At 41.0% G+C, this 21,145-nt stretch overlaps 1 protein-coding gene and 1 long non-coding RNA gene across 5 annotated transcripts in view; one reads left to right on the forward strand and one right to left on the reverse strand.

The window, feature by feature from the left end:
• LOC106018282 (uncharacterized) overlaps positions 1-21,145 on the reverse strand; it is a 43,654-nt gene that overhangs the window by 16,631 nt on the left and 5,878 nt on the right. For all 4 annotated transcript variants that reach the window (XR_011805752.1, XR_011805751.1, XR_011805750.1 and 1 more), the window contains one exon: positions 14,173-14,319. This is a non-coding gene — a long non-coding RNA (uncharacterized lncRNA). The remainder of the gene's footprint in view (positions 1-14,172; positions 14,320-21,145) is intronic.
• CPLX4 (complexin 4) lies at positions 1,986-20,690 on the forward strand. The gene is made up of 3 exons (XM_021275045.4): positions 1,986-2,152; positions 5,195-5,282; positions 18,900-20,690. Exons 1-3 carry the CDS (start codon positions 1,986-1,988, stop codon positions 19,125-19,127), a joined length of 483 nt encoding a protein of 160 aa, XP_021130720.1. The 3' UTR covers positions 19,128-20,690.

A 21,145-nucleotide genomic window follows, 5' to 3' on the forward strand; every position in this document is an offset into this window, starting at 1 on the left:
TTCCAGTGCCAGTAGGGTCAATAACTTTCAAAGTACTTGTCTGTTTCTTCCATTTCAAATCAGACATTAGAAACCCTTTTGCTCTTTGGTTTATGAGACCTATGTCAAGACCTGGAGGGCAAGATCTCAGGTTCATAGCAACCACTTTCCAAGACAGTTTTCAGCTTTCTTGCCTTCTCAGTCTCTCATTGTGTGAATGCATCTTATGCAACCTTCCTCTCCTTTCTCTTTTAGGCAGAAAGGGGTACCAGCAATATTTCTGTAGTGACTGAAGTCAGGGAAAGTTCTCCTCAGTAAAGACCAGTAGCTCAAAGAATAACAGAAGTCTCTGAAACCTATTAATTGAAAGCAGTGCTGCATGTCACATTTTTGAGCGCACTGTGCAAATGCATTGCTCCTGTTGGAGCTTTTGATACAGATGAGCCAAACACTTCAAGAGGACTTGAGAAGCAGTTGGCACTAAGTGGTGATGTTGTGGGCCAGCATTCTAACAATCAAATGGCTGTCAAAGCTCAGAGAACACGCTAACAATCAAAAGGTACTTTTATCTGATCTTAAACTTCTTATGCAATTTAAACTTATGCAATTTATGCATAGCTCTGAAAGTGCAGAGTGATTATCAAAATCAATTTTGATTAAAAAAAAAAAAAAAACGCAACTGTTTCATAGGTATAGATATTCTATCAAAGAAATTTTGTTGTGATTTTGAGTTCTTGCTGCTGAGTGATACTCTGTTTCAAAAATAAATTCAAAGGTTCTTGTTTAATCACTAATAATTCAGGATTACAGAAGGTCCTGGTATTTTTTTTTTCTTTTTCCATTTTAAAATAGTAACAGGTCTGCTTTAATTAGAAAGGCTCTAATGCAGATTAAGGCATTAGGCAAACTAGAAATCCTCCCATCTCTCAGTGAAATTATGAGAGTGCTAGGAGAACCACTTAGATAATCAAGACGACAGGATATTTCATTATGCCACATGCAGCTAGTCGAAGTACAATAAATATTCAAAACTCCAAATCATGAACATTTGAGACTTAGTAGGTAGTCAAATAGCCTATGATTTAGGTAGCAGATCTTGCAAATCTTCAGCTGAATAAACCTGATGAAGCTAACGATGTGAACAAAAGTTTGACAGATTAGAAACCTAGCACCAGCAGCCCACAAATAATAGCTCAGTAAGATTTATTTCTCCTTTATTCTATGCAGCACCAGTCAAGGTGGTGATCTAATTGGATAGAGCCTAGGGAAGAGTGAAATAAACCACAAGGAATGAACACTAAGAAAACACAATGTGATTCCCTTCAAAAGAAAAAAAGTAATGATGACAGTAATGCCCCATTCATCTGTGAGACAAACAAATCATATGAAAAGGGAATTAAAATTCCATGTACTTTCTGTCCAATGTGATAACATATTACTGGATAAAAATGATTTTTTTTTTTTTCTTAATGAAGAATTCCAGTTTTCAAATCTCATTGGACTGTGTAAACCTCAAAGGATTTTCTGCTCAGTAGCCCAGAATTTGCAGTTTTATTATAGCCATTTAGTCAACCAGGCTTTTATTTCACATTGATTGTTTCCTTGGAAAATTTTTTGGTCTTTGTGAGAGTTTTGAGATGGAAGATGTCAAAGGGATGTTGCACACAATAATTTTTATATATATATATACACACATATATATATAATTAGCTTACGGTATTAATATAAAAAGTAGGTAGCTGCATCTAATGATTTTTTTTTGAGTAATCTGAACCATCTGCCTCTAGATATTAAGGAGTTCACTCTTTAATCCAGATTATGGCTGACAAACTGGTGTTGGCATTCACGTTTCACTAGTGCTGTGCCCTTGAAGAGCTGCTGTGGCTGTAGAAACTCTCTTATGACTGTCAGTTTTGAAAACATTTTTTTGTTTGGCTTGGCTTTCTTGTAGTTGTTTTCTTGTAGCTCTTTTTTTTTTTTTTTTTTTTTTTTTTATTGAGGAGAGGATGGCCTTCCTAATGAAAAGTATGTTGAGCAACCAGGTAAAGAATTTGGGACTTGGAGGCGGAGGGGAAGAAAACAAGGAAGAAAGCACTCCTTCTGACCCAGCAGCCGCTGCAGGAATGACCAGAGAGGAGTATGAGGAATATCAAAAGCAAGTGGTTGAGGAGAAGTGAGTACCTGATGCTTATTACCATTATGGGGCTGATTCTTTGTGACTTTGTGCAGGTAAAAATAACCCAAGAAGAAGACAGACATTCCTAGGGTTAGGGCTCCAAACATATATATATATATATATATTTTTTTTTTTAGCAGAAAAGCCTTTTTTGGAGAAGCTTTCCAAAATAAAACTTCACCAACTGTAAATGATAAACTATTGTATTCCCCCTTCTCCCCCCTCATCCTACAACTCTTTCCTACACTCTCCTGCTCTCACCACAGCTTGATGTGTTGGATTAATCCTTAATTGGAGTTGCCTTATATATAACACTTCTTTCACATGTACAAAGGTGGTTATATTGTAGTAGTTGATTTTAAAATCCATATGATTTGCTCTCCTAGAACTCTATGTGTAGTACACTTTACATGTATAATTCTTTCTTGGTCCATGTTTATCATGGCAGACACAGAAAAAGTAATGAGTGCTATGTAAAACAGCTAATATCTATCTAGACATAAGTTTTAAGATGGTTATTTCTTCTAGTTGCATTTTTAGTTACTTTTCCTAAAATCTACTTGAATAAAGCAGAACTTTTCAGATGATTAAATGTCATTAATGTAATTTTTTTTTCTGTAGTTATAATCTTCACCACTTGTTATGTTCCAATATCAAAACAGAAGTAAAATAAAGGACTTTTAGTGTAAGTCAAATCATGCATAATTTATAATTGCTTTCTTTATAAGAAAACAATTGACTTTTAAATCTCAGGTGCATCTGTTCTTCTAATGATCAATTACATAATGGTTGTGTAAATCCTTCACGTAAGATGATTATAGGTGAAAGGCTAATGACTGACGGAATTTGAGGTATCCAGGTCTGTATTTAGCAGCAGCTGTTTCTATCATAAAACCTTGAGTGGGTAATACTCATTTTTGAATAAAATGCAGAATTTTTTGCTATGTCTTTTTGTCACAGGATATTTGAAAGAGAGAAAGTCAAACCAGGATTCCTGGAATGGGAAGAATGCAGGAAAAACTATTACTTGTATGAAGTTTTCAAGTGTGGCATGTCCATTACATACAGAAATGTATTGAGGAGTCACTGCAGGAGCACTTCTGAAAGTACAATTTGGAACTACAGTAGGAACATCTGCAGTACTTTCAGAGAGAAGATGTGGCTGAGGATAGCACATGCTGTGTGGTTATGTAAATGTGTGTCAGAAATCTTCGGCACAGGCAGAACATCTGCTCAAGGGCTGTCTGGATTTTACCCAGCTTTCAGCTGTACAGAGTGGAGGTCAGGGATGTAAAGTGCCTTGCTGGAGTCATACTCAGGCACCTTGATACATGAGTGTCCTGTCTTTTTTGTTGTTGTTTGTTTTGTTTTGTTTTGTTTTGTTTTGTGACTAACCCACAAAAATTCAAGGACTGCTGTTTCTCAGCAAAGTGCAGAGACAAACAGCTGGCTTGTGCCAGCAGTTTCCAGCATGGTTCTAGAGTTTGTCTCCAGCATCACAAGAGTTTAAAAGCAAGGGGGGGGGGGGGGGGGGGGGGGGCACCAGTTTGTGCTGTACATCAACTCCTGGCTGTCATGCAACAACCCTTATATCTGCTTCCTGTAGCCACAAATCTTCACATTCCTGGGAATAACTAAATCCTCCAGAACAACAGGGTGTAAGATCAGGGCCCAGGCAATGGTGGAAGATTGCCAAGTCTTCCTGTGATGCCAGAACAAGTGAAAAGCTCAGATCTACCTAAATAGAAAACCACCTCCTTCCCCTGAGCCTCACAGAGCACCCAAAGGGATCTGTAACATCGCAGGGAGCACTACCCTGTGGGAACATATCCCGACACCAGCCTGGGCCAGTACGGGCTCCTGTGGAGAAGGAATGGGCAGGAGAAGAGGAAGGTTGAGAAAGAAGGCAAAAATGTGCAGGAAGTGCAAAAAAGAACCCTTTTCCCAATCATCCCATCTATTACTGGATGAAAGAAGTTTAAGATGGCTTGCAGTTGATGTGAACTAGTTCTTTTAAAAAATGAGAGAGAGGAAGAGTGATGCAAAAACTCTTTTGTGGAAGCAGAGGAAAGGTAATATTTCATTCCAATGTGACAAATTTTCAACATGATAAAATATCTATACTGGAACAAAACAATTTTGCCTGAGAATTTCTATGAAGCTTCTTCTGAAAAAAAAAATAAAAATAAAAATAAAAATCAAATATTACCAGAAATCATCTTTGACAACACACATTTTGAAATAAATATCTAAGTAATCTAACAAAGAATTTTTATGAAGAATCTTTAAATTGAATTAAAGCATTTTATAAAATCACAGGCAAAAGAAGCACTTTTCCACAGAGAGAAGCTGTGGAGTCAGTTGTTATAGGATGCTCTGGAGCAATAAATGATTAAGAAAGGACTGGGAAAATTTACAGATGACAAAAGCCATCCAAAGCTATTGAAGATGATGTAGGGCCAATTTCCAGCTCCAGCAGTCCCTAAAGTAATGCATTTAGGAAGCTGGACGGTTATGATACAGGATGCCTATCCTGCTCTTAAATTCTGTGTTTGTCTGCCACTGTCCACTGTTGTAGACAGGACTCTAGGATAGGTGAAGTTTTTGGTCTGACCTAGCAAAACATTCTACCATGGGTTTCCAAGCTAGAAGAATGTCCTGCTTGCAGAACAGGAACATTGCCATCACTGTGAGTGCACGTGGTGGGATAAACAAGGAACAAGCATAAATTTTCTGCTTTGTGTATTAGAATTGCTACAGCGAGCAATAACAGCCTGTACTGACACAAACTCCAGACAAGCAGTATTTCATTCTTCATAGTACTTAAGGGAGGTGCACTGAGAGCAAGCTTGGGATTCAGGAATTTGAGCCCCTGAGCATCACTTTGTTGTTATCACTCTTTTTGTGCCTGTGAGCAAGTTACATGACTTCAGGAATAACTTCTGCCATTGTAACAGACAGTATTTCATCAGTATCTTGAAGAACCTTTTTTTTTTTTCCCCTTTTTTATTTTTTTTTCTTTTTCTTTCTGATTTCCAGGATGGAAAGAGATGCAGCCTTTGCACAGAAAAAGGCAGAGAGAGCCTGTCTGAGGGTTCATCTGAGAGAAAAGTACAGACTCCCTAAGGTAAGCCTGTAGTTTGTGACTTCACCTACCTCAGTGGCTGTTTTTAGAGCAGACAGCGCCCGTGCAGAACTCCGAAAGCAGCCAACTGCCTTCGTTAGCAAGATCCTTGCTGCAGCTCAGTACAGAAGCCAAGGTGGCCACAGCTATGGATTTTCCTAGTGACTGCTGGTTTTAGACCCCTTTTTTCCTTCTCAGTAGATGAATTAAATAGAAAGATTCTTGTAGTAATCTCTGTAATGTCAGATCTGAAATAGGAGACCTGGCAAGCTGGACATCTGGTCTGACTGAGCCTTGCAGCTAGTACTTATGTTCTTAAATCAGCAACATACACCAGTTAAATAAAAAAAAAAATACAATAATAAACCAGAAAGTAAATAAGCAAAACTACTGAAAACTCTTCTACAAGCTGTACACTTGAACTCTCCAAACTTCTGAGTGCTCATTTGTATTATCGTCTTTCAAGTAGGGCAAACGGTCCATTCTTTATTTCTTTAGTGCTGCTTTTCCTTATTGCTGCCTTATTTTGCAATGTATTCCCAGAAAACAAAACAAAACATAACAAATATATAGAGGTAGACATCAGAAGCTGCAAACAACTGAAATGTGGAGGTTTGTTAAAAGCAGGAAGCAGCCGTGATAACTTCTGGGTCGTGGCAGAAAGCCCAGGTGGCAACTTAGGTTGCGAACAGTCAGTCAGTCTCTTCTGTGGGAGTGAATCAGAGGAATTTTCTCCACTCAGGGTTGTCAGAGGAGGTTGTTACACCATGCACAGTACTCCAGGGCCATGGGGTATTTAGCCAAGAGTGGTAAAGGACTTTCAGATTATGAATGGCCATACTTACCGAGGTACTCTGTCTGCCATTGAATCTCAGAAGATGGCAAATGTGAACATGTTTTCAAAAAAAAAAAAAAAAAAAAAGTCTCCATAAGATATAGATGGGAAAATAAATCAGTAACTGACTTATTTAAAGGAAATGTGGGGAAAACGGGGAAAACTACCAAAGATAGCTAACAGATATATGGACAAAAATCATGTGATGGGAAGAAGAGTAAAAAGACCTTTATATCAGACAGCCCAACCTTTCAAATTGATCACCATGCTCTGATGAGATGACTAATTATAAAGGTGAAAATGATTAGTTTTAGATTAAAAAAAAAAAACACCTTTGGTCAAATTCCTTCCCCAGAGGCTCTTTGAAAAAAAACAAACTGTAGTAGAACGGGAAGGAAGGTCCATGAAGTACTAAATATTTAAAAGCTAGGAGAAAAAGGACAGTAATGATGAGTCCTCACAATGGAGAGGGTAAGCAATAAGATTTTTGCGAAAAATCTGAGCTGTTTAACATATTCAGTAATTAGCTGGGGGAGTTCAATGTACAGAAGTGTTAAGGGTGTTGAAATTAAAACTTGCTTAAGCAGTTACAGGAAACGATAATGATAGTGAGTGAATGGGCAGTGAAACGCTGCATGAGGTGCACTGCAAGAGTAGTGAAAGAAGAAAAACCCGCCCTATCTCTGCATGTTATGGATGGGTGGTTTCAAATGAACTGCTACCAGTCAAGAAAGAGATCTCAAAGTCATTGCAAATGAGTCACAGAAAACATCAGAGGAGTCCTCACTGGTGTCCAAGGGGAAATAGAAATTTCAAGAATCATTAGGAAAGGGATTGACACCAAAATCAGAAAACATTATTAGGTTACATCAGCAGTCTTTAACAACTTGAAACTGGAATGCAATTTTAATCACTCTGTCTTAAAATGATAGGAGAACAACAAAAGCAATCTGCAGTTTCGGATGGCCTTGGCACAAGCATCGGTTAAACGTGCCTGTGAGGGGATGCAATGGAGATGTGTCAATTCATGACCACTGTAAAGGAAGTAAATAGAGAACAATAATACACTATTTCTAAACATCAGATGAAATCAAAAGTATTCCACAGAAAGTTTCAATCACTAGTGGAAGCCTGAGTGCTGATGTTAGGTTAGATACCTGTTTTCTTACAGTTGTTCGTAGTTGTTAGATTAGATGAATCCCATCCCTGTGCCCTAAGCTCTGACTTTTGTTGTCTAAATTCCTTTGAATATACAGTGAAAATATGAAATACCCCCCCCATTGTTTTTTTTTTTTTTTTTTTTTTTTTTTTTTTTTTTCCCCAAAGGACAAGGATCATTGTTTTCCAATTCATGCAATATCTCCCTGTCATCCTGAAGCATTTAATGGTACTCTACTCAAACATCTGTAAAGTTGAAGTTACATTTAGTTCCCATTCATTTTGAAGAAGTAACTGAAGACTCATGTGTGCAAATTACTACCATGCACTTAGGGACTCCCTAAAATTTGAGATTGTTCTCTGGGCCACAGAATTGAAAGCCTATGAGTTAGTTCAACCAAGTGTTTTTTGGCATGCGGGTGTTGTCCATTAGTTATGCTTTTCCATTTTATCCAGAGTACGCTGCACTGTTTGCTCCAACACAGAGAAAATAACTCGTGATTCTGTGCTTTGAAAGATTGTTTTTATGTTTATTTCATAGGCTTCTTCAACAGGCAGGAAAGCAGTAGTATGGAACAGTGTTTGCTCAGAACTGCTACTGCCAGGAAATGTTAGTGTTTTTAAAAATTTAATTTATATCCCCCAAGGAAGCATTTTCTTCTTAGCAGTTTTGGAGCTTGCTAATATTACTGTTACTTGCCTGCCAGCTCTGAGTCGTTACTGTTTATTTTCTGGTCAGTATTTCTCATTGTTTTGCTGGTTAATTAAAAAGGAGGAAGGTGAAGAATCCATCATATGTACACTTAGCTGCTAAAAAAATTAGCACTTGATGCAATACAGCCACTCAGGGACTCTGTCATCAATGGAAAGAAACGAGCATGAAACCTCATCTAGCCAAACCTCCAGATAGGTGTTTAAGGTGGAGTTGGCTCACCTCCATGCATGCCTCCCACAGAAGGGGTCACATTGCTACGTTAGACTAGCTGAAGTTAGGCGAGAAGCATTCCACCCCTAATCCATAAAACACTGGTTCTTATAGAAAGAATCATAGAAACACAAGGTTGGAAAGGACCCACAGGATCATCTAGTCCAACCATCCTTCCATTACCATTACTACCTATTACTAAAATAGCAGTAAGCACAAATGAAAGCTTAAGAACACTTTCTATTACTATAAAAATAAATAATTTATACTCTGCTTTAGCTGGAATTAGCAGAACAATCCCATCTTTCACTCTATGCTCACAAACTTGAGCTTGAACCTGAACTTAGTGAGACGCTGGGGTGTCCTAAATTTCTGGGCTCATTGCCAGCTTGGTTTTAAGAGGAGAGTGCAGGTTGTGATCTCAAGTCTTACTGACAGGACAGTGAACAGCAGAAGATTTGAATGGCCTTGCAACTTTTGGCCTTGTTTATCAGGCACTGTAGAGCACTGCAGTGAGGAAATCAATGCACCAAAAGGCTTCGATGTCTCCTGGAGAACAAGGAAGTTTGTCTTTGCTTGAATCAATGCTGTCTTAAGCAGTGTTACAAATAGTTCCCAGAGACTGTGTAGTTTGGACTCTTACAAGGAGGGAGAAGAATATTTGTGTCTTGAGTTTACTGAATTTCTCTACAATGCACATGCATAACATTTATTCATTCTATGCTCTGGTTTCTCATCTATGGTTCAGCCTAGCAAGCACTGCAGCTCTGCATGAGGTGCCCATGACACAGCTTCTCCAGCTGCTCTTGTTGGCCTGGCAGATTCACTGGGTAAATGGGGGAAGCTCAGGAAGCACTCCCTTCCCTGGGTTCGTCCTGACACAAACAGCAGTGGCTGCACTCCTGCAGCCTGCTGCCCTGCAGGCAGCCTTCCCTCTGCTGACCCCAGGCTGCGTCTCTCCCTGGGCTCGGGCCTGTGCAGTGGCACTGAGTAAAGGTCACTTCTGGAAGGGCTTTGCAGACTCAAGTTTGTGTAGCCTGCTTATTCCCCTATTGTTAAAAAGTCATGTGAGTTCTCCCAGGAATTACTGAGCCTGAGCACTAGTGGTTTATATGCTATTAAACTGCTCTTAGCCTGGTTACCCTTTCAATGCTTGCAAAGGATTTCTTAAGAGATTTATTCTTCCAGCTTCGTTAAGATGTGCTTCAGGTACAGTTATGTGAAATACAACTTCAGTGACTTACTGAAATTTTGTCATTTGAGCAAATGCTTCCTGAAAATGCCTCCTGGCTGTTGCCTGGATTTCCCTGTTTGCTTTTACCTTCACAAATATTGTTATGACCTTGTGATCTGTGTGGTCTCTGTGTTGTTGTTGTTGTTGTTTTTTGTTTGTTTGTTTGTTTTTTGTTTGTTTGTTTTGTTTTTTTTTTGCCTCTCCTGCAGTCAGCAGATTTTGGGGCTTGCTGGTCCATCAGTCACATGAAGATATGGATTTCTCTGTGTTTTGGTGGCCCTTGTCATGTCACTCAGCTTCCAAATGGGATGAACTCAGTTGTGTTTAACTAAAGTCCTATGTTCTTGCTCTGTGATGCATAACTGCAAAGGTATTCAGGTGATAAACTCCAAGGAATTTCAAGAAAATTAAGAACCCATATTCTTCATTGATTTTGAGCCCAGGTAGATAGAATTTTTCTTATTATACCAGTGTAATTACAATATTCTAGCAGTAAGTAGCCCACATTTTCCAGCCCTTTCTGTTCTGGGATGAGACATTTAATTGGGATGATGGCCCTGGTCAAGGTTGAGAACTACCCATGAAACTTCTCCGTTTCTATATTAATTAAGCAGCAGCAATGGGATTAATTATGAACAGGAAGTCCAACACACTCAAAATATTCTCCACTAATAAACTATTAATACCCCAGGGTATTTCATTTGTGATTGCTCAGGGTTGCCATCACAGAGGTCATGTAACAGCAGGGAACACTGAGTCACCCCAAGGCTAGTGGTGACCCAACTTAAAGAAAAGCTGAAGGAAAAACCTTCCCAGGAGCTGCCGAGTCCTGCAATTTTACCTTTGTCAAAGCACAAGCATTGCAAAGTGCTTGTGCAAGGCTGAAGCTTCAATAATGTCTTCTGATGTCTACCAGAGGAAAGTGTTTTACTGAAGTGAGGAAGAAAAATGCAAGGTTGCACGGCTACAGACCTAGAGCACTGTGTTCAGCACTGGGGTCCCCAGCACATGGATGTATTCGAGTGAGTCCAGAGGAGGCCACAAAGATGATCAAGGACTGGAGCCCCTCTCCGATGCAGACAGGCCAAGAGAGTTGGGGTCGTTCAGCCTGGAGAAGAGAAGCCTCCGGGGAGACCTTACAGTGGCCTTCCAGTACTTAAAGGGGGCCACAGGGAAGTTGGGGAGGGACTCCTTGTCAGGGGTGTAGGGATAGGACAAGGGGGAATGGCTTTAAACTGAAAGAGGGGAGATTTAGATTAGATATAAGCAGTCCTTACTGCAGTTTTGGCCTCAGCTTGCTAGCCCCTCAGACACATTACCTGGCCTGATCCCTGTACTGGGATCAAAGTCAAATGTAACTGAGTAATTTTAAAAACTATCCTAGAGTGTGTAAGGAATAAAATTAAATAGGTATGCTTTTTCTGTGGAAAGCACAACTAAATACTAGAACGTTTGCAACCATCTCTGATGTACTGTTTAAAGAATTACCTACTAAAACATCAGAAATGCCAGAAGTAAAGGATTTAGCAGTGAAACAATTACAAATTAGGAAACAAATCAGGAAACCTAGGCTCAGAAAGTGATTATATAATGTAAACACCAGTTATAAATAATGTATTTCTTCTATGAGGCGGTAGATGCTGTGTCTAACCCTGAGCTGTCGAAGGCCCTCTAGTGCCATTTTCATAAAACTACATCACTCTTATGTGAAATCACAATTATTTGCTTGAACCTAAAGGCAAACTTCGCAATTTGGTTGAAAAATGAATGAATCTTGTGACTTAGATAAAATCACACCATTTGTATTTAACCAGTCTGGTAGGCCTCATTCATAATCTGAGGTGAAAAATATTTTTTTTCTCTAGCTTTTAAAAACTTGTCTTTTTGCAACCAAAACCAACCAACCAACCAACCAAACAAACAAAAAATAAACAAACAATAAAAAAAAAAATCAGGGGAAAATATTCTGTGGAGAAAGCCTCGCCTAAGCTACTTCCACTCACCCTTCCCTCCAAATGTATAAATGTTGAACAAAGCTTTCATACGTAAATTTGAAATGAATACAGTTCTACATAAAAACTCATTTCAGATCAACAAACTCTCTGTAAGGGCATTGGGCTTTTAAAATTATCTGAAGCTATTCAGTTTGTCATTTTCAAAAATGGAGGACTTCTGCCACGCCTATTGCTTCTCATATAAGTGCCCCATTTAAATCCAAGTATGATTGGCCTTCTGCGGGTTGCTCCCAAGGCCACACGCTTACTTGTACTTGTACTTGTACTTACACTTTACTCTTTTTCACTGCCCAGAGGTCTTGGTATTATGGCTGAGTGTCCCTTTAAATAGACATACATGTCTGCACTGTGTAGTCTGATGTTTCCAGCAGGTACCAGACCTGCGTACGTCCTACAGGCTGCACAGGCCGTCTGCAGGGCATCGGGCCTGCCTGGGCTGAGCCGAAGCCACTGAGCGCCTCAGCTCAGCCGGGCAGTCCTGATGAGGCAGTCAGACAGACAGACAGACTGTGCATGCTGCCTGCACACAGCACAGGGCCCGAGGAACGTGCAGGATACATGCTGTGTGAATAAAGCTGATTTTTTGTTTCTGCAGGGAGTGTGTTAGGGAGCAGTAGGCAGCTGCTCACAGCTATAGCCTGGCGTCGGAAAGTCTATCCAAACATAACTCATCTTCAGATTCCCTCTGAACAGAATGTCCAGCCAGAAGAGAAAGAGATATGCCTGGAGAAATGTGCATATATGTTAGCTCTGTGCATGACCAGTGTCATACATGGGATATAAGGAGCATCCACCATGCTATTCTGTATTAATCAGCTGCAATATACCATTTGTTCTGGGCTGCAGGTACTCAGCAGAATGACAAGAACAGAAAGAGGAAAAAAATATCCTGGGGGTGAGTTTAATTACAGAAAGATTAATTATGCAAAACAGGGAAGTACAAGATTTTAAGTGGTTGATTGGATTGTTGGCCTAAATCTCTAGACATTAGTCTAGATAGTGGACATGTAGTAAAATCACACTAGATGATTTGTTATGCTTTGTTTTCCTTTTTGGAAGCATGTGCTGAGACAGCTACTGAACAGCTTTTCCCCACATCCTCTTCACACTCTGTAAGGCCCTAAAAAATGCTTCTTTCAAAGGCATAACCACATACCCAGCTCTCGCATAAAAGCCAGAGGAGCAAGGTGTCTGTGGTTTTGGAAGTGTCCCATCTGCAGTGCTCTCTCCAGTTCTGGGTTGGTGTTAAGGTCTCTGCAGCTGCCCCTGGCTGACCTCCTACCAGTGCGCTGCTGCCTCATCATGCCCCGTCTCCAGCAGGATTTGGCTGTGGTACACACTAAGCATAGCTTCAGTAACAACTACAGAGGACCTGCCTCTCAGGGAGGACAGGAGCTCTAAGCCAGCAAAGAATTTATTAAGCATATACTTTGCTTCTCTGATTTTCAGTGGTTTCAAGTAATTTAGCAGATTTCAGGTTTCAAGTAATTTAGAATTTTCTTTTCAATTTTTTTTTTTCTACTTATAGAAAATACTTCTACATTTATTGCATGAAGGTCTCCTTTCTTTTCACCAACATTTATGAAAACAGGAAAAAAAAAAAAGATATTATTACATACGTAGCGTATGTCCCTGAAAAAAAAATAATCAATTCTATGACACAAAATTATGCCAGCAAAATGCTCTCAGACTTGTGATAACATAGACCAGCTACATTAGTTATTCTGAAAATTGCAAGTCATATCAGGTAGCGCATTATGGGATAGAAACTCTGAATATTGCTAGTATCATTCACTAGCACACATTGCAAAGGAAAACATGAAACTCAGAACTAAGCAGGGCCCCCTTTTCAGTTCAAAATCTAAAACTCCATGCTATCTGGGACAGATTTATAAGAGAAAGCAGTCCCTTAATGAACCTAATCCTATTAACAGAATTGTCAACTTAGGTTTGTCATCAGAAAGATGTTTTTAGCCGTGAGACATTTAGTCTGTGGACAACTTTTGCCTCTGCAGAGTACTCAGTGCATCACCTCCATACAAAACAAAGTGCATTTTTACCACTTGTTTGAACATCCATTTTGAACATTCATGCCAGCTGATTTCATTCCACTTGCTTTCTTGTAAACTGCTTTCTACACACACAGCAGGGCAGGGTCACCTTAGCATAAATCTGGTATCTAAGATAGGGTGAAAAGAGATGTTCCACCATATGCTATGTTTTGCAAGCTAGTGATTTGATCTCATCTAGTTTAGTTTTGTTTAGAGGAAGGCTTTCATCTAAAATACTAGTAGTGTGGGACTAGACTGAGCAACTCCACTAACTATGGAACTTGAGAAACTTCATTTCCAGAATCAGGAAAGATTCAGTAATTACAAGTAAGTGCAATAGAGAAGATCAGGCAAGAAAAGAAGATGGTCCTGGTGAGTTTGTGTCTGTGGGAACACAAATTGCTTTCAGCATCCTTTTATTTGAAATTTGGAAATCGCACTATCCCCTCTGTGGTTTTCCTGAAGACCTGTGTTTATGGTCAGAGGAGTGTCATCCAAAAATGTATATGCTAAATCCTTGTTAATGCATAGTGATGCAAGTAATAATGTGTGTTTAAAAACAATAACAACAAAACAAACAAACCAACCAACGAACCAACTAACCAAAAACACTACCCAACAAAAAACCCTTTTATTCACTTCTTGCCTTCTACTTCATCCTGCCCGGTGCCCTACCTGTGGTCCCAGCATGGCCATGGACATGGCACAGGAGAGGCTCGCGGGGAGAGGCCAGGTCAGCACCATGATGCTGCATCACTCGTGGTGGCTCCTGCTTGTAGGTCAAGTTGTCGGTGAGCTCTGGTTCTGTACACAGCTGGTGCACTGCAGGGGACAAGAGACAGGATCAGGTCTGGGTTCTCCTATCTACTGGTCTCTGTGTATAGGCACAGGTAAATTTTATGGCAGGAAGATAACCAAAAGGAAAATTACGTGTCACTTAGTGATGCTGGAAAACAGTTTGGCTCCACTGGGGATTAGTCAGTAAGCTTTCATCACTTTTGCTTACAGACTTTATAAAAATAGACAGCCTGTTTTCTGCTTACAGCTGCCTGCCACATTTGTACAGAGAACTCAGAGCTGGATCACTCCTGTAACAAAATGGATCTGGCCGAGTCTGATCCATTGACCCGCATTACTGCACCAGGTGCATAATCGGGGTCAAAGAATACTCCCAGGCACTCAGGCTCCAGCATCTGTGCTGCTGAATTGTCAGAATAGTGTCTGTCCCAGTTTTGGCCTGGGCACTCTCCCAGGCAGTTCCCAGGGCTGGTTTGGGAGCTGGGACAGGCATTCCCAACAGGGAGTTAGATGGGACCACCCTGTTTTGTAGGGCAAAAAAGCTCAATAGCATAGCCATGGGTTGTTGCAGGCCAGCTGGCCTTGGGGCAAGAGACCAGCACGAGGTATATTTAATTTGCTAGGAATAGATGTTGTTTCTGTGTTCTCAGAGACCCTAAAAGGGTGGCTGAGCACTTGCAGAGACCTGGAGACTATGGAGATAGGAGAGCTAATTCACGAGGAGACAGATGATCCAGCCTGCTGTAGGTTTACTAAGGGAAGGGGGGCTTTCTGTGTGGCTTTGTCAGAGACCCCCCCAACCTGTCCTATCCACTAGCACTGCCTATCTGGATGCTGTCTGTGGTCCAAGATGGGTGTATTCTGATGCAGGGTAGTGCCTCCATCACTACTGCAGCCGTACCTGGCTTTGAGCGAGGTACAGTCCCCACCTGTGTGCATGTTGGGACAGCAGGGAGCTGCAGACCCTGCTTGCACTCTGATCCCAAGCTGCTGCCTGCAACTAACAGACATAATTGTGCATTTCCGGCACCGCATTCCTGCTCTGGGCTTCTGAAAGTGTGTGCTTGGAGCTGCATGCTCACTGTGTACGCAGATGCTTGCAGCAGCATTTACCTGACTTTAAGAACATTCTGTGGGAAAACTGTCTCATCTCTTCTTGTGAGAAAGCAAAGCTTGTTTCCACCAGGCTTAAAAACAAACAACAACAACAAAACAACCTCCCTCCCACCCCCCAACACTGGGTAAAATCAGATATTTAAGGTAACATTTCCATTTAAACAACAAAGGAACAGAACCAGATCTGACAACTTTTAGAAGAAAAAAGAAGAGGCAATGCATCTTGCTGGCTTCTTTGCTTGCTGTTGAGCAGCCCTCCTGTGTTGGGGCTCATATTGAGTCTACTCAAGGCCAGGCTATATATCAAGAGGATAGAAGCAGGTGGAATTTCAGTGACTCTGGCAGAATTTTGCTGCTTTCAACCACATCTGGATACAGTCATCTTTGGTCAGAGATCACTTTGAAACCCCAAACTGTGCCATGCATCACATCTCAGACTTCAGCAGGACAGGGGACATTGCTGCAAAAACATGCCAAACAGTAATTCAACTCGCCAACATTGCCTTCATGTGCATTGTATGGCCATTTCTCCACAAAATATATGCTAGCATGCAGTGATGATAAATTATAAGCAGTTCTAAAGGAAAGAAAACGTGTCATCGGCTGCTTAGGAAGACTTCTTCAATAAGTAGCCCAGTATCTTTTTATCATCCTGTACTGTGATGTGGGAGAATTTCAGAAGGAAAACTCCTCTGATAGCTATTGCTTGTGGATTAAAAGCTTAAACTGTTGCTCCTGCTACACAATCAATAAAGAACACTTCTGCTGATTGGGATATTGTTACTAGCTCCCACAGATTTGACGGCAGCAAACCATATTCAACAGGGTCAAGAGATCTCCTTACTCATTTTAGCTACATGATTGAGTAGCATCAATCATGATAAACCTCTCTGTATTTTTCAGAAGAAATGGGGGAAATCAGATTAAAGGGAAGTATAGTTATTACAAGCATAATGCTGTGCAAGTAAATGTAACAGTAAATAGTGGCTATGCAGTCAAGCATACCCGCCTGCTTGTTCTTGCAAAAGCCTGAAACTACACAGCCATTGCTCATATACATCCTTCCATTCACCCTTGCATTCATTCATTCATGCAAACCCAAGACCCCTCTCACTCTCAAAAACACCTCCTGCTGACAGCATTGCTACTTATTCATATCAGGCCTTTGCTGCTGTCATGCTTCATTTTGGAGATGTAATGAAGCATTAATGCTTATCTTTGATGTGTGAACTGTGTCAAAATATCCTGTTCTTCTGTGCTCAGGATCCATCAGAATCCACAACAAAATGTGAACAAAATCGCCATTGTTTGAAAAATTGACATAGCCCCACTGATAGAGTGTTTCAACAGGCGGGCAGGAAGCAAGTGTGCCTAGTGCCTACTGCATCTCAGCCCTTTTAATTGCTTAACCAGTTCCTTCTCTTGTCTCTTTTTGCTTTCTCAGACGTGCACCAAAACTCCATCCTTTCTTTTGTTAAGTCCTCCTATTATCCCACTTACCAGCACTACAGCATTGCTCTGATTATGTGCCAGGCATCCCTTGCTCTTCGTCATGACTTGGAGTGCCAACCAAAGGCCTAGATAAGGTTTAGACATGGTCTGGTGAAGATGGAGACCTTTTTTCCAGTAATTCTAAGTTTTCTTACACTGTGTGACCTTTGTATTGTGCGAAGTTCTAAGTAGAAGATACTTCATATTAAACACTCAAACTGGGCAGGCTCCTTTTATAGTTCACTGAAAACCCAGAAAGACCTCAGTTGTGTCAGAAATCCTATTTGCATTAATGCAGCTTTCTTCATGCCCCTCTGCCAATGCAAAGGGTCTTAAAAGGGGAAGGCCATTTACTGTCCCATTGCTAGAACAGTGAGCTGCTACAGGGACTTGGCATTGGCATGGCCAAGACAGAAACTGCAGGGCCTGTGTCAAACCTTGCTGAAACCAGTTTTTGATAATCACCAAATCTCATCTCTCCCTTACTCTTTCTCGATTGAAACTGCTGCAGGCCATTTTCCAGTCTATTCTCCTGAGCATGTCTAGCTATTAAAATGGCAGGTATCCAGATGAAATGCTCTCTGTTTTAATATAAAATTTTGTACAGTTTGAGCATTATCTTTTTTTTTTTTTTTTTTTTAATTATTGTTATTTAATTGCTGCCTAACAGAAAGTATATGAAACACAGAAGTAATAGCAACCTTCCAGATTGAAACTCCAGAGCAGGAGTAGAAAAGAAGTTTCACAGCTAGTGTGACTTCAATGAAACTGAAGTATTGAACAAAGTGCTGCTGATATACTTGTGGGTTTGTGGTAGACCTTAGCAGAGCGAGTTTTTTGCAGACCTCATTGCCTACATGTGTATAGAGCACCTGATTTGGGAGGGGCGGGGAGGGGGGCTGCTATTCGTTATGTAACTGTAGGCGATAGTCAGGCATTGCATGATAGTGGTAGATAATTCAGTTCTGGGGCAGAAGAATCTATTCATGACAGCCCTGTTGCTACAACATGTTTCAATGCAAATATCTAAATGGTGAATTTACTTGCTGATCCATTCCCTAATACAAAAGGTAGAAAGCAGTAAAGCTGATCAAATAAAGCCCTGTGGCTATTAGGCTTGCATTATAAATAGGACCTATTTTTACTTTAAGCAAAATATATGCCATTTAGCAGCTCAGATTCACGCTGTTTTTAACTGTCATTTATTTTACCTTCCCAGCTGTAATGAAAACAAAAAAGTAGTCTATCAGGCCATCAAATGCCATACTTATTTTCATATAATGAAATGGATGGAAGATTAACAGCAATCTGTCAATAGCCTGAAAAGAAATGGCAGAAAAAGTGAGTTTACTTTCTATATTAGGTAAGAGGAGCTAACACCTACCATGATATTCCAGTGGCCAGTTTCTAGGAAGTTGACCTCCGTCACTCAGCACCTGCATATATCTGCCTCCGGGGCAGCTTCCAGCAGGCCACTGGAATACCAGTGGTTTTCTTCCTGATCTTGGCTTGGGTTCTACAGACTGACACACCGCCTACTTTTACCTGAAAGCATTACAGATTCACAGCTACAGCTATCCTGGCATGCACATGGAGCACAAAGTAGCCTTTTATTTAAAAGTGTAGTATCTTAATTTGCCTATATACATACATACATACATACATATATATAAGAAAAATTGCAAAACCCAAAGCATCCAGTGCTGAAGGGAAGGGTAATCAAGATGCAGCCCAAAACTTGTGCATGCTGGCAGAAGAGCCTGGGCTGTTCACCTTCCTTCTCAAGGAGGTAACTGCAGTGGGACAGCCGCATGCCTCATGGAAAGACTAGCCTAGTCGTGAGCACCCTAACAAGGTGTGCCAGGTACTGCTGCCCTGTGGGCAGGACCCACACCAACCAAACTAAACAACCAAACAAACGAACAAAAAAGAGGCTCTTTAGGTCCTGGGGAAGCAGAAATACTCTCATGTACTGCTTTTATTTTGTTTTGTATCAGAGTGAATTGGATGAGAATCAAATACAGATGGCTGGAGATGATGTGGGTTTGCCAGAAGACCTTCAGAAGATGGTGGCAGAAGATCAGGTGGAAGAAGAGGACAAGGACTCTATCCTGGGACAGTTGCAGAATATTCAGAATATGGACATGGATGCGATCAAAGAAAAGGCACAAGCCACCTTCACTGAAATGAAACAGGCTGCTGAGCAGAAGTGTTCTGTGATGTAGAAGAGGCACTGCTATCCCAGGGCTGTGAATTCAACCTTGTCTCACGGGAGTGGGGGGTGAGGGCAGGCAGAAGAATGCACTTAGCTCTATAGCAGTAAATGTAAATATAAAAGAGAGGGAGAGAGACTTTAAAACCTCCAGGGGGTCAAAAATTAAGTGCTGTGACTTGCTTAGTGCAAAGTTAGAAATGATCCTAATTTTTTAACATGACATTTTTCCATGGGAAAAAGATGGCTTAAAAAAAAAAAAAAAGGGGGGGGGGAAAGATGTGCCTTTTTCCATTTTTTCAAACTGATCAAAATGCTACTAAATGTGTATTTTGTAATTAAAATTGTGCTTCTGTTGCATAACATATAGGTAATCACTCATTTAATACTGCTTTCAGAAGGAAATATATATATATATATGTAATAAAATGTCTGTTTCAAACATTTTGAAAGAAAACCAATATTCAAATGTTGATGTTTTTTGCAAAACTTTTTTTTTTTTTTAAAAAAAAAAAAAGGTTTTGAACACCTCTGTACTACATATAAAAAAGCATAAAATGCTATAGCTTGGGACAATAAGGTCATTGTACATAGGAATGAGTGGGACTTTGCAGGAAACCAAGGCTTGGTAAGCTATCAGTGAACCACGAACAACAAGCAATGCAGACTCTTCCAGGCTGCTCCAGTGTCGCATCCTGCTGGTCTTCAAATGCAGCTCAAATCTAAGCTGTCAGCACTGCCCCTCTGCTTGGCTTCTGTGTGAGCCAAATTCTGGGGCTTGAATACCAGCATGTAACTTGTATAGTTCACTGCATTTACTCTAGAAGTTAGCTCCAGGCAGAGGTAAACATAAACCTGGCCTCCCTGGCAGACTATGCCCAGGCAGTGCACCCAAACCATGAGAAAAAGTGTGTCTTTCACTGGTGTTGAATGACTGAGTCCGCAGGACAAGCCAGACCCATTTCAACAGCCTTAGGTTCAGGACCAAGCAAAATTTTTTTTATTATTTTTTTTTTTTTCCTGTGGAGAAGCTAAGCGGGTGCTGACCCGACAGCTCCCACTCCCCAGCAAGGGGGACTGATACTGGGTAACAGCTAGAGCAGCCCAGCCCCACATGAGCACCCAGCTGGCTGCCTGTGCCACTGGCCCAGAGACCCGAGCAACCTGGGCCAGCACAGGGCACCTCTCTGGCCCTGTGCTTAAGGCAGATGTGAACATCGATCTGTCTCTGCACTTGCACGGCAATGAGTTACCATGCATGCTAATCCATACAGGGGCCATACTGCTCTAACACATGGCTGATGCATACCATGCTGCTCATGAGGAGCCCAAATATTCTGTGAAATGAAGTACTTTGTAAGTTTTACAAGAGATAGTCTGTGAATGAAATATGCAGGTGATTGTGTGTAGCACCTTCCTACAGGTTTATAAGTCTCTCTCTTTCTCTGTCTCCACCAAAACAAGTAAAAATATTCATTCAAAATGAATAAATGCACTAAATATGATTTGTCTCCTTTCTTTCTCTTTCATTCCCTCCTTGCTTCCCTTTTTTCCTCTCTCCTCTCCTCTCCTCTCCTCTCCTCTCCTCTCCTCTCCTCTCCTCTCCTCTCCTCTCCTCTCCTCTCCTCTCCTCTCCTCTCCTCTCCTCTCCTCTCCTCTCCTCTCCTCTCTTCTCCAAAGCACAGAAGATTGGTCTACAAAGCACAGTGTGCTCCAGATGTGCAATTCACCCTGTTCTGAGTTCTCTTTGCCAGTGCTGGGTCATGTCCTTCACCACCTGTGGTGGCTCTGCCAAGCCCTGGGAAATTAGAGTTTTGTGGAGAAAAATTGGGTGGTCGTATGGATTGACTTTGTGGAAGGCCCCACCACCCACAGGGAGGATCTTCCGGGGGATGCAGAAGACAGCTGGGTCTCCTCAGACTTAAGTACAGGAAGAACACCTGCCTCTTTTATCTGGCAGCTTAAGTCCCCCCATTGTGGCAGCACAGAGCAGCTTGCCACATGCACTGGGACGGCACCTCTCCTTGCAGA

This window comes from Anas platyrhynchos, chromosome Z (assembly GCF_047663525.1).
Source record: "Anas platyrhynchos isolate ZD024472 breed Pekin duck chromosome Z, IASCAAS_PekinDuck_T2T, whole genome shotgun sequence".
In the NCBI taxonomy this organism is placed as follows: domain Eukaryota; kingdom Metazoa; phylum Chordata; class Aves; order Anseriformes; family Anatidae; genus Anas; species Anas platyrhynchos.